General features: G+C 40.7%; 1 protein-coding gene across 1 annotated transcript; it reads right to left on the reverse strand.

Moving 5' to 3' along the window:
• Positions 1-11170: 11170 nt before the first annotated feature.
• On the reverse strand, positions 11171-14491 carry LOC148876814 (type I inositol polyphosphate 5-phosphatase 5-like). The gene is made up of 10 exons (XM_088983424.1): positions 14231-14491; positions 13975-14062; positions 13775-13849; positions 13450-13534; positions 13246-13350; positions 12504-13080; positions 12144-12337; positions 11920-12028; positions 11676-11824; positions 11171-11582 (listed from the first exon to the last, which is right to left on the reverse strand). Exons 1-10 carry the CDS (start codon positions 14330-14332, stop codon positions 11357-11359), a joined length of 1710 nt encoding a protein of 569 aa, XP_088839550.1. The 5' UTR covers positions 14333-14491; the 3' UTR covers positions 11171-11356.
• Positions 14492-16989: the final 2498 nt, after the last annotated feature.

The raw sequence follows: 16989 nt of genomic DNA on the forward strand, positions 1-16989 counted from the left end.
GAGCACGAGCTCGGCCTCGGAAGGTCGCAAGCAGCGCAGATAGGGAAGCGTGTAAGATCTTCGGTACAACTGTTCATCTATTATGACGTATTTTTCTGGGTTGGCCTCAATCCCGCGCCGGTTGATGATGTACCCTAGGAATTTACCTAAGGTGACACCGAAGGCACACTTGTTTGGGTTTAGTTTCGTGTTAATCTTATGTAAAGTTTTAAAAACATAATGCAAATCTTATATTAGATCATTTGAAAACTGAGTCTTGATGACCATGCCGTCTACATAACATTCTACTTTCTTGCTGATCAATGGCTCAAACAATTTATTTACAAGTCTTTGGTAGGTAGCCCTAGCATTTTTCAGCCCGAAGGGCATGACGTTATAACAGTACATGCCTAGTTCGATTATAAAAGCTATTTTTTTCGTCGGTTGGGTCCATTCTTATCTGGTTATAGCCCGAGTAGGCATCCAAGAAACTCAACAACTCATGCCCTGAGGTCGCGTCCACCAGGCGATCAATCTTGGGGAGTGGGAAGCAATCTGTCGGACAAGCTCGGTTCAGGTTGGTATAATCGACGTGCATGCACCATTTACCATTGGCCTTCTTTACCAGGACTAGGTTGGCTACCTAGCTCGGGTAATGGACCTCTCTGATGAAGTCGGCTGCGAGGAGATTCCCGACCTCCTCGTCAACTGCTCTCTAGTGCTCCGGGGCTAAGTTACGTTTCTTCTGTCTAACGGGCCTAACTACAGGATCAATATTTAGCCTTTGAGTTATGATGCTGGGGTCTATTTCGGGCATCTCTGTCGTGGACCATGAAAAAAACATCTAAATTTTGAAGTAAAAACTTACTAGTTGAGATTGCAGGGGTTCCGGGACTGAAGCACCGATCTGGAGTGTCCAAGCTGGGTCCTTTGCCGAAGTGGGAACAGGAACAGTCTCTTCCGTAGGTGTAGCTTGCTCTTCGCATTGTTTCGTAGGTCGCTCTAGCTTGAGGTCGTCGGCCACCTTGGCTTTCCCTTTGACGGCGGTGACGTAGCATTTGCATGACTTGAGTTGATCGCCTCGCGCTACCCCAACTCCGATGTCTGTGGGGAACTTCATCGCCAAATAATAGGTGGAGACCACCACACAAAAAGCATGGGTGATGGGCCGACCTATTATGGCGTTGTACGGGGAGGGAGTTGCGACCACCAAGAAGTCATGGTTAAGCCTTACTATGCTAGGCCAGGTGCCGACTTCCACAGGTACTGTGATTCTCCCCAGGGGCCTGACTTCCTCTCCGCTGAAGCCCACCAAGGGAGTGCTTGCGGGCTTGAGGTCGCTTTCTTGGAGTTGAAGCTTGTTGAATGTTGCATTGAAAAGGATATCTGCCGAACTGCCAGAGTCGACAAGGACGCGCTTGACTTCAAATTCATTAATCCTTATCTTCACGATGAGCGCGTCATCGTGGGGGTAGTGGACCCTATGCGTGTCATCCTCAGTGAAGAAGATCGGGTCTTCTATCCTTGGTCACTTTGAGGGGTTCTGCTCCTCTCTTCCGACCTCTCGAGCTGAAATCCGAGCTGTAGCCGAAGTGCAACCCACGATGATCGAACCTCTAATGGTCACATGAATAGCCCCTTGAATAGGTCTCTCTTCAGGGGGCTGCCGTTGCGGCTGCTCTGCTTGCCTGCTGCTAGGCTTGGGAGCATCTCTACCCTGCTCGGTACTATGACTGTGATCTTTATGAAAACTACAATACAGATTCTTATTTCTTACATTGGGGTCCCCTTTCAGCCGGGGCAGCCACTTGACATACGGGGAATCTTTGATTGCCACGAGGATCTCGGACCGCTTCGCGCTCAGGGGTGTATAGTTGGTCCTTTCTGCGGAAGGATCTTGGAAAGGCTATCCTAACCTTGCCCCCCGAGCTGGGTCTTTCTTCTTCTTGTTGTCCCCTTGGATCGAGGACTCTACTTCTCTTTTCCTCTTTCCAGGCACACTTTCATTTTCCTGGTTGATCTCTTCTTTCATTCCTATGAACTGGTCCGCAAGCTTGAGGAACTCGGTTACAGTCTTGGGCCGATTGACCATCATGTGCCACTTGAACTCTTTGTGCGCTATGCCTCTCTTGGCTGTTGTGAGCCGCACTGTGGGGTCCAAGTCAGGTATCTGCAAACAAGTGTCATTGAACCGCTTAATGTAACTCCGGATGAACTCTCCTTCCCTTTGGACTATGCCGAGGAGACTCTCCTAGGTTCTCAAGCACCACTTGCTGGTGACGAAATGTGAGGTAAAGACTTGCACGAATTGTGTCCAACTTCTTATTGACCCGGGCATGAGGTTCCTGTACCATGTACGGGTTACTCCTTTGAAGGTTGTTGAAAAGGCCATGCACATGCAGGACTCATTGGCCCTTTCCAAGTGCATCTGCGGCTGGAAGGCATCCACATGGTCATTCGAATCGAACAATCCATCATACTTTTCCAAGGGAGGAAGATTGAAGTCCTTTGGCATAGGGACGGCTAGAAGTTCTTGAGACAGGGGGGATGACATTGAGAAGAGCGGAGTGGCTTTCACTTTGTCCGAGCTCACCTCTTCCTTACCCTTGAGCACGGGCAGGTTGTTAGTGGCAGTTCGACGAGCTCAATGGCATCTCCGCTGCTTCACTGACTCGGCGTTAGTACTGCTTGCTTCTGTGTTGCCGAGCTCAATGGACCTAGGGTGGGGCTTGGATTGCTGTTGATGGTTGTGAACTGAAGGGCCTTGTTTATAGTCTGTGGCCAGGACCTTGAACTGGTTCTTGGTGACCAGAAGCTCGAACAGTGAAGGCCGAGGCGACGCGGGTCTGACTGGCTGAGAGGCCCTCGACTTGACTACAGGCTGCGAGGTGGGGGGAGTAACTTGTCTTTCCCTCCTGCCATGGGACAAGACCTGGCTTCTGAGAGGGTTCTGAGTTCGGGAGGTTTCTCCTCGATGGGGGAGACGCTCACTGTGATGGCAGGGCTGGGCCTGCTACGTAGCAGGGTGTCAAGGTGGAACTTATTGTTGATGCTAAAGTAGTGATGGAAACTATTGTTGGTACTGCTGTTGGTAGACGTGGTGGAGCATTTGCTGCTGGTACAGCTGGAACTAGTGGACCTGTTGCATTTGAGCTTGCATAGCTCGTACATAGTGTACCAAGTTTTCTAACTAGTTCTATCCGACCACCGGGAGAACTGATGGTTCTGCAAAGGTCGCCTCTGCCAGCTGAGGGAGTGGAGCATTTATTGACGCCATGATCTGAGGTGCGCTCAAGGTAGGGAATCTATCCGCAGAGAGGGGTATAAAGAACCGGCCAATGCAGACAGTAGGGAGCTGAGGTCGTTACCCGGATGTGTTTTGGTCAGCACTTCATCCGACGTTGCTGGAGGAAGCCGAAGTCTTACTGAAGTTGCTTGGTGAGAGGATTTTTTAAGCGTTTCCCATAGACGACGCCAAATGATGTAGCACGATCTGGTCACTCCTAGCTAGCAGGGGCCTCACTCTTAGCTGGCAACGGACAACACCTGAGAAGGAGAAGAAGATGAAGGATTCCTGGGGAGCTTGCCCGGTGGAAAAACTTTGATGCTTAAGTTAGAACTCGGCGAAAAACTGAGAGAGTTGCGAAATAATAAATGCTAAGAGTGAAGATGCACGATTTTCAATTACCCTTCTCCTTGGGGGTCGGAGCCCTTATATACTGATGCTCTATCAAACCGGGTGTAACCGCCTCTGAATCTCTGCTATAGCTATTGTTCGCCAGGTTGATTCAATTGGTGCAGGTAACCATCGCAGAGTGCGGTCCTGTCAATTGAGAGATGTTACGCAGAGCTGGCGTGCACAATGCCGCCTGACGTGAGACATGGGCGCAGTCCTCTAGACTGGCAAGTGCTATGCCGCCAGACAAGAGACATGGGAGCAGTCTGACAGGCACGGTCTTGTCGGATAAGAAATTTCCCGAAGACTCCAGGTTACTCAATAGCGAGCTCCTTCGTAGCGAGCTCCTTTGTAGCGAGCTCCTTTGTAGCGAGCTCCTCTGTAGTGAGCTCCTTTGTAGCGAGCTCCTTTGTAGCGAGCTCCTTTGTAGCGAGCTCCAATAGCAGCTGCCTTGCAGCAAGCCATTCTGCAGCAAGTTGTCTTGTGGTGAGCTTTTCATGCTGGGTTATCAACGAGCTCATTACATCGAGTTGTGGCCAAGTTATCATGTTGAGCTATCATTTACGTCGAGCCATGTCCACGTGTCCCCTGGTTAGGAGGTCGGGTCAAATCACCCTCCATCAGTGGTTAAAGAAAGGGAATATGCTACTATTGCCAAAGCCTTGATTCAACTGAAACATATTCCACTACCCAATAGTTGTTCCCTTGATGAGTTTGGTTTTATCTTGATTAATATTTGCCTACACCCTTTCCATTTGATTAATGTTGATATCACCAAGGGTTTTGGATGTCCATTTATAGTGATTCCCTCACTTGACAATTTCCATTGCCCGCTTGTAGAAATGAGGCTCATGATACTAAATGCAGCTCTGGATGCTCTAGTGAACCACTACTTCTCACCAAATCCGATGAAGGCATGGATTTCCCATTTTGGTTTGTCATTAAGAACCACAGTCACCCTTTGTTTCCATACAACAACAATAATACAACCATCAATTGTGGAATTTGGACCAACACTGCTCATCATCACTAGAACTAACTGTTGGTTGATAAAGTTGGCTTTGTGATTGAGCAACTTATAATAGGATAGATTCAGCTTCATCATCCCAATGCCATTGCCTGTGATCAACAAGGCCTGGTTTGCATTCTTATGTACAAGTTTAACTAACAATCATTGTTGTGCAATGAATTCACTCATGTCCATCAATCCCTTCCTATCCAATGTGTCGGAGGATTTGATGGTGAGTTCTTGAATGAAGATTTTCTTGTTGTTGCAGATGGCGTGGGTAATTAAGCTGAATCATTGGGGTGGCTCCTCAATGTCCTCATCAAGTGAGTCTTCGTCAACCTTCATCAATGAGGCATTGAAAGCTCTGCCACTCCAAATGAAAAGATAAGTGTTGTGCTCTAGATTTAGAGTTCTTGAAATTGAAAAACATGGTGCCGCAATTGGCTTCCCAGAGCTCTCAATCTACTTCAAACTTCCATCATCTTTAGGATGAGTGTGGAGGGGTGAAGTCTAGCGATTGTGCTCTCCGGAGATCTGACTGGCAGCAAGATGTCGTTGAGCTTACTTATAATCTCTGTCATTTTGGCCAAAACCCTTTCCTAAATCCTTTGATTATGTTCAAGATGGCTGAGATGAGCTTCAAAACTTGCCATCCATGCATCCCTGGATGAACCTAGCTCTGAGACCAAATGATAGGAACCCTTTCCCATTGGTGGAGGAAGGTCGTATTTGCCCTCAAGACATAGTGTTGAAGCACCACTCAAAGAAGGATTACAACAACCACAAGGAAGCTTAAGAAGATGAAGGGTTTAGGCTATAATCGATCAATCCTTTATTGATATATCATAGGTATTTCTAGTCTCATAGCCACTTACAACCCATTATGATTGGCAATGATTACAGGTGATCCTAACTGCATGATTACCTTGCTAACAAGCTGCACAACTGTCAATAGCTTTCCCCAATGACTCGATTGCCTTGATCATCAGAGACATGTATGCAACAATGAAGGTAGCTAGCAAACCAAGTCCTCCTATAAATACTCGTAACAGAAATGGGAGGGAGTTTGAATGAAATCCCTTGAAAGAAAAAATTCTATGATTTTTTTTTTGTCTTTTTGTGGGTGCTTCAATCGGGCTTCTTCATCTAATGGCTAAACACCCATTAAGTTATTAGTGTTTTGAAATGCTGACGTATAACATTTTTATTGGTGGGTTCACGCATCCAATGCATCCTTGGGTGCACAGAACGCAGGCTCAATCTTTTCACTTGTAGATATCAAAGATAAGGTATTTCACCCTTCCCAAATCCAAAGATTTCATCTTGCATGGTCCAATAGACCCATAGGATCCTAGTAGAGAAACTAATTCTCTTATGATGTGCAATATCTGCATGTGAATAAGATAAAAATTTGACTTTTCCTTTCACTATTGTTAGGATTTTTGGCACATAATGATCACTTAATTATCATCTTTCAGATATTTTAGCACTTGATGTCGATCGGAGCCTTTGTGCTTGTGGTAATTACAACTTATTCATTTTCCCATTGACAGATACAGAGAGAATATTTATGAGAAAATTGAGTGGAACGTATTTTCTTTTCTTATTCCTTGTAGAATGCAGATCTATATACTAATTGAAGGGATGGGAGATCCATCATATGGATGGCCAAACCCTACAGGAAGGCTGGGCGAAATTTTAAAAATTTCTTTACTCCCATCCGGGAATCATACTCCCAATTTAGAAAACTGCATTTTCAAGGTTTGTTCTTGTAACCAAACTGGACCAAATCTGAAACCAAGATTAGGGAGGGATATACCTGATACGAAATCTACGCAAAAAGCTCCTCCCATTGCAGGTGTTCACGCCCAAAGAGTGTACCAAATCCCCCATCCACTGAAGATGACACAGCTTAGGATGAGGTAAGATCAACAAGTAGTTCTTCACCAAGAACCTCTGATTCTTCAGCAAGAACTGAATGGGTAGTGAGCACAACTTTAGAATTGTTTCTTCTAGCAAGAAACAATATCAAGATTAAATCTTGATCAGTTCCAAGAATTGAAGATCGAACAGGGTAGGGTGGCAAGAGCAAGGAGAAAAAGAACTGAAGGTAGAAACAGTCAAATTGAGTTGTCTTCTATGTTGTGTCTTTTTCAGGTCCACCCTGCTCTCTATTTATAACCTTAAAGAGACAACCTCTTAATCTGATTAGGAGTCTCCTGATCAAAATCTTTATTTGGATCTAGACTCTTTAAGTCACAAGGATAATCCCTTATCTTATCTGCAGATAAAGATCAGCTATTTCTAATCAAATTAGGAGTTCCTTGATCCAAATCTCTCTTTGGATCTGGACTCTTTAAGTGGATAAGAGTTAATATCTTATCTTTATCTGTTGATCCATACCCAGATTCGCCCTTATTTAATTAATCCAATTAACCCAGTTGAAAATGGGCTTTAGGCCCATTAAGCTTTCAGGCTCACTTCCTTTTAATGTTGGCTAGCTTGGCTCTCTTTGTATGGTGTGGGACCCAATCATTGATCTATACATCAGCCACATAGGTTCAGCCTATCCTCTGTTACAAGGCCCGGTCGAATTCACTGCTGAATACAATGAATCCTTGAGTCCATCATTATGGGCCCAACATTTACACTAAATGGTCCTTGGGTCCAGCCATTTTCTGAAGGCTCAAGGACTGTGGGCAGATGCAAGATTAGCCCATCAGGTATAATCCTCAATGGTCTTACACTTAACCTCTCAGCCCTTAATGATCAAACATTGCCCGACAATAGAGGACCTCTCCCTCGGCTGCAAGGTGCAGTGCTGCACTCTCTACTCACATGGATCTCGGGAATTAAAACCTTTTGCAAACAATTTGAAACCATAATATATAAGTAGATCTCTATATAAACATATTTTGCAAAACCAAATTTCAAACACATTTGAAATCCACTGCCGATAGTTTAGGTTTCTATCAGAGAGAGTGCATTTCCCTTATCATTCACTTTATCCGACAAAGGGGCTGATCCTATCACTATGATCACCCACTCAGGCGAATTCTCAGACTGTCCCAACATACCCAGGTTTTGACCCCCTCTAAGGATCTCACTGATTGGCACATCAAAGACAGCCCAATCTGACACCTAGTGCAGTATCATAATCGAGTCTAGGGGTTAGGTGTAACATTCCAGTTTTGCCCATTTGTCTCCAAGGTCTAGGGCAATAATGGAATTTGGTTTGGTTCAGGGTTTTAAGAAAAACGCACACTGCATGTGCCTCACGTCTCACCTTGGTACTTGAGACAAGCTACCCTAACCAACTTGGTGGCACATCAGTGTCAGCCTTGGTAGGATAAATCTCTCTACATCTATCCAACGACTGTGAAGATTCTAAACTAACACGAGTCTCATATGTGTCCAGTTTAAGGGTATTACACAAAAGCACACCACAATAACATGAATAAAATATGTACTTTATTCATTTACAATAAATGTCACAATGTACATCATGTTGATTGGAGCTAAGGGCATACACTGTCTAACACTAACCATATATATTTTGTTTATTCTTTCTCACAGACTGGGGATCAAGTTGGGTTGTGCCAATAGGGCGAAGAGATAGGCGTGTATCATAGGCTACTGATACTCTTCTACCAATTTATATAGATTTCATTGCCGAGCAAAGGAGAAAGTTTGCTAAAAGGGCTCAACTCTCAAGATCTGGTTAGCCTTGTAGGTATGATACATGCATTATACTTAGATTTCATGCCCAGTACTTCAATTCTCACATAAAAATGTATTTTCGACACTAGGTACCTACAACATCGGAACTTCAGCTTGCCAATTCTTCATATACAAATTAACTATATACACAACTTTATTACAATAGGAAATGGTATAGACCCAGCAATCGACCCAGACTTCCTCAATTACAAGCTCCTTGCCCTTTTGACAGAAAGGGCAAAGCTTACTTTTGAGAAAATCACACTGCAAGAAGCTCTCAGACATCAACACTAAAGATACCCATCTTGTTCTTGGGTTTACTTTTGGGTTAAGATTTAATGAAGTGAAGGAGAGATTCACCCAATCTGTTATGCTATCAACTAACATAAATTTCAATGTAGAATAGTTTGAAGCATCACTTACCTAGCTACTCTAAGGAACACTAATTAGGGTAAAATACATAGCCTGAATTTTAGTAAATTAACTTAAATGTACCCTGAATTTTTCAAAAAGACTTAAGGCAGCTATGTTTGGTTTGAAGGAAAATGTAAGGAAAGGAAGGGAAAGGTACCGAAACCTTTACAAACCTTGTATTGGTTTTCTTGTCTTTCCCTTCCTTTCCCTCCTTCAAATTCAACGAAACATCAATGTGAATTCATTTAAAATTTTTAAATTTCTATTAATTTTTTCCTTCTAGATTAACGCCTGGTTTGTTTACTGATATCTCGCAGGGGGTAAGGTAGTTAACTGGGTAATTGACCAATTCCCCTACGTTCAAGTGCCGGTATAATGGGTTCCACAGAAAGATTATTTTCCGGAGATCTAGTATCGTCAGTTCACCAAGCAACCGATACTTTAATTTCCTAAAATCCCCCGCCAAAGTCTTTACCTGAGTAAACATTAGTGTGACCGAACACTGATACCTTAATTTGCTTAGATAACTCTTCCTGGGAATCATTTTCCCGAGTAAGCACATTACTCAGGTACCAAAAAACGAATGTAGCCTAAGTTCCAACTCTTGGCAAATGGAACCAAAGAGGTTATCTAAGTTGATGCTCTACATTATGACATCACCAACAACAACCTTGAGTGATCGACAAACCCAATCTCATCTATCCACAAGTTTTCTAGAAACAAATGATCTTACCCAGAAAGAGAACAATCCCTTAGCACCTGACTGAATGCTCGACTTCTAATGTTTGAATGTTTTGAAGAAATCTTGTCAGTTCAAAGACATGGTGCTTCTGGTATAATTTTTACCACAGAACTAGAATTCCCATTAGCCGACAAAAAAAATCGATTCAGTACAATTATCATCAATGGAACTTCCTCTAGACCTTAATAATTGGAAAAAAAAAAAAAAAAAAAAAGAAGTGGCAGTGAGAGATTGGGAGTAACAACGTTAAAATCTCTTGATACTACAAGCTAATAAATTCAACAGGTTAAGTTCGCAATTTTTTTGAATTGGTTCCTGTTTCACCATTTCACCATTTCCCAAATTTCCTCCCTCTACCATTTGGAGGGACGGTTTCTATGCTGAAGCGGAAAGTCGGATGGTCTGCACTTTTCAATTTTTTATTCTTCATTCAGACAGTGACACAGAATAAAATATGTGCCTTTCTCAGCGGGGACGATTTCATCTCACCAAAATTTTATAGACACGTCTCACCAGAGAGGCAAGAGTGAGGGTATGTTTAAGTATTTACCCCACCTATTATTATTATCATTATTATTTAGGAAAAATTCCATCTTAGTATATATCAAGGTAGTGTCAAGTTCGTATCTGAACTTTTAAGCGTGTCATTGCAGTACTTAACTTTCAAAAAGTGTCAAGTTGGTCTTTGCCGTTAATTGACCGTCAATTATCTGTAAAAATGTCAAAATTACCTTTCAAAAGAAGAGATTGTTCATTGTCTTCTACCTTGAGACTGAACCAGTTATTTTTAAAGAAAAATAGTGAAAAAGATGAAATATGATAGAGGGAAACAATACCTGAAAGCAAAAATAATAACTAAACAAGAATGTATTTTAGATCTAAAGGTAAAAGACAATAACTTCATTAGTCTAGACTCAAGGTAGAAGATAACGAACAGTGTTTCTTTTGAAAAATAGTTTTGACATTTTCAACAGATAACCACGGTCGGTTAAAGTAGAGACCAACTTAACAATTTTTGAAAATTTAAGTATTCAGGGTACTAAAGTAGAATTTTCCCCATTATTTATTCAGCAATCTGTGTGAAAATCAAATAAACAAATAGATAAGCAACACAACTAACTTACAAGCTGTCCTCTACAAGTATAACGAGAAGGATTGTAGAGGACAACTTGTAATAAGTTAGGTTGTTCCCTTGCATATTAAAATAAATCGTTTCAAATAAATTTATTGTATCCTACCCGATACATGCCCTGGGCCTGGGAGGGCTTTTGAAGAAGCCATAAAAGCAGCTTGTAATATAACCGAGAACCAGAGCCATGTTAAGTAGTGTGGCTGAACATTACAATAGGGTTTTTCATATATATCAACCGTTGGCGTTGATTATTTATAGGCTTCTTTTGGATGGGCGGGCCCCACCCAGCAAAACTGACTAAAGCAACAATGTGAAAGCCCTCCCAATCAAGCTCTCGATCATGAGATTGATACAAATTGATGAAGAGTAAAGTGAAAATTGACTATATTATTAGATGCAAATTCGTCTCTGGTCGGGTCAGTGAGGTCAGTCTGATCAATTGGAAGAGATTGGCTTGATCCCACTGACGAGGGTCCAAAAAAGGGGCCGGGTTTCACGTACGGTACTACAATATGATATTTTAAATTGATGAAGGGTAAGTGATTGTGCTCAGTTACAGACTTGCAGTGTAGAGATTGATACAAAGTAAAGCACGTTAAAAGAAAAAAAAAAACAAAAAAACAAAAGATGGGGTTCTGTTATCTACTTTACAGAGAAATATACAACAGTACAGCTCTATTCTTTTCACGACTCACAGAAGCTGTGCCTTTGAGGTATGAAGCCGTTAAAATGATCCACTGTTGTACAGGTTGAGAACCCCTTCCTCATCAACTTGGTGGCGGTACTGTTTCCCATCTCCACTTCTACAAGGAAGACTGAACACACTGGTCTGTGATCTGAGAATCTTGATTCTCCGCGAATGTATGACAATTGTTCTATTCCATTACCATACCATAATATTCGATCGCACCTGAAATTCAGTTCATTCATTGTCATACCTTTAGTGGTTAATTATGTGTGATTTAGTAACTCGGAGGAAGAGGAGCGAGGGGGGAGACAATACCATGCAGGAGTTCTACGTTTCTTCTTCGATTTGACCGTCTCTCCGGCATAGGAGTCAGAGTTGTAAGAATATTTGTAAGTTGGGGCAAAGAGGATTCTTCCCTCATTCCACCCCGTAAATACTCTCCCTGCTTCTCTCTCCACGTTTAACTGTGCACAGAAGATAGATAGCGAAAACATTAAGACAACTCAGGGAAGGAGTTGAGCAAAACAGAAATACTGATGATAGAACAAGGAATGCAAACCTGGTCCTTCTCTAGAAGAGCATCCCAGTCATTGTCCTCCAACAGGGTTCTTGTTTCTTCGTAGCTCAGGGAAACCCGGTAGTTCAAATCTCCAAGCCAAATGGCTCGACTGTGACGTTTGGATCATAAATCCATATTCGCAGGTTAGAAAGCTCATAGTAGTAACAGAAGAAGAAACATTGAAATCATTTTTCTTCCAGTTATAAGTTCTGACATGAACATACTCATGGTCGACGATTTTTTCAGGGACTCGGCTATTTGGGTTCTTGCAAATCTTATTAAATTGGGTATTTTTGAGGATCTCGGCCACGTCAATGTTCCTCCGGAGCTCGTCTCCTTCCTTTTCCCCCGAAGCCAAGTGACAGCATACGAAGCAAAAGCTTGTTTGGTGCAGTGACATACTAATTGATATGCATCCCTACAATTTATACCCAGATCCATGCGCAGTTGAGTAAAACATAAGAAATCATGTTCCAGTTTCATGTTAAAAAAGTAGGTATTGCCTTGGAACTAAACACCTGCATCTTTGATCCAATAGTATAGAACACCTGCTTACAATTAAGCACAGTATATTATTAACTGACCTTGTTGCCAAGGCAGCCCATGATTCCTCTGCTTACACAGGAAACTCTGAGATGGCCGATATGTTGAACCAGTTCATTCCTCACCCAGATCGAGAGGAAGATACCCACCATCTGCTTGCTCGATATAAGCCGGTAATTTAAGTGGCTATGTGATGGTGGTACTTCTGCAATTGAAAAGATATCACTATCACCTGAACAGCTGTCATGGGAGTTGCGCATAGTGTCCCCTACTGTTCTCCTTATTAGGGTTTCACTGACGTCTGTTACACGCCTTTGCAAGATTGGAGGTGAGTCCAAAGGGCAGTTGCATGCCTTAAGACGTCTGCTGTCCGCCCTGAAATTTCGACTTAGAATTTTGAGAGAAGGTTTCTGAAAGAAGTTGAGACCTCCATTATTGAATTTCAGGTCCTTGGGATGGTTGCTGTTGTTTTGTAGTTTTGAGCTTTGGCTCGATTCAGAACAGTCATTACGTGGGTCATTAAGTGCTTGATTTATGAGGGCAAGCCATTTTGCCGCGGGTTCATTGTCTTCAATCACTAAAACATTTCCTGCATTTAAAGGGACGATTTCCTGAAACCTGAAGAAAATACAGGGGGACAACTGCATTAGTCTGGTCCATTTTTGGAGCTTTTGGATTAATGAAGAAAACTAGTAAAAGACTAAAGATTATTCCTCAAATGTGAACCATAAACATAAAAATACATGACTACGCGCGGCCTATGAAATTGGAGTTTAAGCATACCCCAAAACATATATGTCTGAAGCGCCCTCCACCTGCAAGAAATGTTCAAGGTTGAGGCAATTATTGGGAGGCCTACCTCCCACATTCCATGTTCCAACGAATATCCTGCAATTAATAAACACTAAATGTGAGACAGGAAAGGTGTATCAAATCCAAGGAAAACCACCTGTTATAAAATGATCACCGGAACTCGAGAATTCGCACCGGAAATCTTGAACTTCGGTTTTAGCCATTGAGAATTCAAAGTTAGAGAATCCCAGCCCCTCGGTTCTCGAATCTGCTTGTCTTTCTGAATGTAAAAGAAATAAATTAAATCCTTGATTTACAAGCTTCAAAGTCTAATGGATTTCGCTTTCAAAACTATAGAATCAAACTGAAGAAAATATGATAAAACCATCCGAACGTGTGGGATTTTCAGCTTCCCAACTTTTGTCTTTTGTCTGGAAGGGTACGAAAGATGCAATATCCATCGAAGTCATGGTTTTCAATCTTAACTACCTGTAAATAGTCAATTTTAATGAACCCTCACCTGAGAAGCTTTTTTTCATTATAGGAGATGCTTCCAAGAAGGCAGCCTTCCTTGATGTAATCCTCCTTTGCAGGTCTGATCATTAAATCAAAGATTTTAGCAAAATCATCTTCACACAATTCGAAGATCTACACCTTTGTCCTTAAAAAACCTTTTTAGATGAAACAAAAATAGCAGATAAAAGGAGAGGAAAGAAATACCCAGAACAACTTCCCCTCGTCTAAATATATCGTCGTTTGGATCTCTCCCGTTTCGGCGCTTTGAACCAAAAATCTTTAGAATGCTTGACTTTGACCCAGAAAGGAAAGGCAACACAAAATAATAATGATTAAAAAAAATTCAATCAGAATAAAATAACAGAGAAAGAAGGAACGGGTATCGGTACCTCCTCCTTCTTCCTCTTGTCATTCATCTTTTCAGTTAATGTTGGATAAAAAATGTAAGAAGTAAGAATACCTTCTTCTTCTTGTCACTCTTGACAGAATTATCAAGGGTGGTGTTGGTTTTGGTCGTTTCATTGTAGGGGTCCAATTCCACACTCTCGGCAAACGAGGACATCGGTTCATACTTGATTCATTCAATCAAAGAATTGAACGGTGGGTCAGATGTCGTCGGCGGGGTTGTGGCATCACCTGAATGCGTTCCAAATTCCATACCGGTATTGCTCTGCCGAACGGAGGGAGAGAGAAGGAGAGAGAGAGAGAGAGAGAGAGAGAGAGAGAGAGAGAGGACCCTAACGTGTATACTCAAGATTCGCCGATTGTTTCGCTCTCTCTCCCGCTCGCAGACTCTCCCGCCATTAAGTTCGGAGCCATGGATGGAACTCGTCAACCCAACTCATCGCGCGCCCCAACAGCAACAGATCCTCTCCTCGGATTATTGAACTTCAAAATTACAGGAATGCCCGTTGCGCGCTTCCGGTTCACTTTTTAAGTGTTTAACTGCTGTCTGTTCCACTGCATGCATGGTCCATGCAAGATATCTCAGGTGGAAAATTTTGGCTGTCACGGATAAACTTTAGCTGTTGGGCAAACAGGCCTATACTGTTGAGAGAATTTATAGAAATGCCACGTTATCCTGTGTGAATGATTAAATTAGTAATTATCAAAAATCAAAGGATGGGCGTGAATAGATTAACTGCCCAAAAAGTACCCAGCTTAGAAACAGTCTAAACAGCATATATTGTTAGAACCCAACAGCCAAAGTAAACCCGCTGTCAACAGGAAACGTTTGTTCACGCCGATTGCACAGATACAGTCATGTTGGCAAGCCAGCAGGCTGTCGAACGTGAACAGCCAAAGTTTTGTAAATAACTGCTCATCCTCGAGCAAAAATCTGCTGCGACATTGGTCGCATATAATCCGAATGAAACACAAATTGCTTTGTCGGCAAGAGCTTAGCTTTGGCCAATCAAAATTTCAGTGAATTCAATATTTTATGATATCCGTTGATTGGTTATCACTTTTATTTATGAAATCTGTCATTTATCGTTTGATCATTGATTGGTTATCACTTTTATGTTATCTATCATTCGATCATTGATTTGATTGGTTATAAATTTTTCTCCTGCATCAATAGCCGAATCTTCGAAATAAATTCATGACATTAAATGATTTTTTTTTTTTTCATTTCAAATGCTTGATGGTCACAGCAGATTTTTTTCTTCTCGTCCGGTGTCACCTGGGACTATAGTCGCAGCGGATTTTTTGCTCCTCATCCTCATATCTAACTAGTGAATGACCCCGTATTAAGTATGGGGAAGTTAATTATATATATGAATAAATATTAATGATTTTTATTATTGTTTATAAACTGTCATTTTTTAAAACACTCACATAGTTTATAAGTCCACATAAATTGACCCTTATATGTCAAATCTGTAAAATTATACGGGTCATTAAATTCAACTTGAAATGTTTATCACTTTAATTTAACCATTATTATTATTATTAATTTATTTTAGTATTTAGTTTAAAATTTTTGTTATTTAGTTATAATATTAACTAAATTTGTAATTATTTAAATATTTACTTAAAATATTTTTTCCAACCGAGTATAATTATTATATAATAGATTTGTTAATTCATATTTTCCATTTAAGAATAAACATTAATCATTTGGCTTAACATTTTTAATGACTATTGATAAATATTGATTCTTATTTAAGGTTTAATTATTGTATTTGGTAATTATTATGGGGCATGCTTTGAATAAACATTAATGATAACTGATGATTGTTATTTCATTTTTTATTATTTACTTAAATAAGTACTTGATGATTGTTATTATTATTAATTATTTTTATAAATAATTGATTGTTATTATTATTAACTTAATTCAGTAATTTTGAGTAAGTAATTATTTGATTTGATCTGAATTATTTCATTTTTTTAATTATTTATAATAGACATTTAGGGTAGGCTCTTTATTTGATTTAAGAGACTTACCATGTTTTTATCTAGACAATGACCCCATACTAAGCGGCAACTACAGTATCATTTAATTTGAAATTTACTATTTAACAATAAAAAATCAATGTCCTGTTGAGCCCACCCCAAAAAAGTATCAATAACTTTGAAATCATTAATCTATTTAAAAAATAGTAAACTTAGATGGATGTTTACAACAATATCACCAATACTACTTAATATTTAGAGACATATGAATGGATAAAAAGCATTTGTGATATCCATTCAAAGAGGCAAAGAATGAAGAAAATCATTCGAAGAGTTGCTAAGAAAAACAATCAATGCCAAACAACATTTGTAGATTCATCCATCCTCTAAAGTAAGAGATGAAAAATATATGACTACAATCAAATCATCATCGTGTATGACTACAATCAATTGATAATATAATTAGGATTCTGAAGCACATCTAACAAAAGAAACATGAAAGAAAGGAGAATAATGGGATCATCCTAAGTATGTAAGTCACCTCCAATTTAGGTGGAAATGCTTCTTTTGGTCGATCATGGTTATAGATTTTAAGTCCAAGCTCTCCACAATGCACCTGGACTGGCTAGAATTTATCTTTAGGAAAAGATAGGGAAACCTGTACATAACCTAATGATATTTTTGAATTATGGGAATTAGGAAATAGAAATAGAAAATGTAGGTTGTAATTATAATTTTGGGCATGTTGATGTGTCAAATTCAAGTCAATTAGAATACTCATAGATTTTTAGTTCATTCATTTAGTGGTAATTTGAATAA

This window comes from Nelumbo lutea, chromosome 1 (genome assembly GCF_056320005.1).
Source record: "Nelumbo lutea isolate HS-2025 chromosome 1, American lotus-T2T, whole genome shotgun sequence".
NCBI lineage: Eukaryota > Viridiplantae > Streptophyta > Magnoliopsida > Proteales > Nelumbonaceae > Nelumbo > Nelumbo lutea.

Coding starts and splice junctions, on each gene's coding strand:
- LOC148876814 (XM_088983424.1), bottom strand. CDS start 14,332: ATGTCCTCGTTTGCCGAGAGTGTGGAATTGGACCCCTACAATGAAACG. Junction 13,081..13,245: donor TCAGACATATATGTTTTGGG/GTATGCTTAAAC, acceptor TATTTTCTTCAG/GTTTCAGGAAATCGTCCCTT. Junction 12,338..12,503: donor TGGGCTGCCTTGGCAACAAG/GTCAGTTAATAA, acceptor TATAAATTGTAG/GGATGCATATCAATTAGTAT.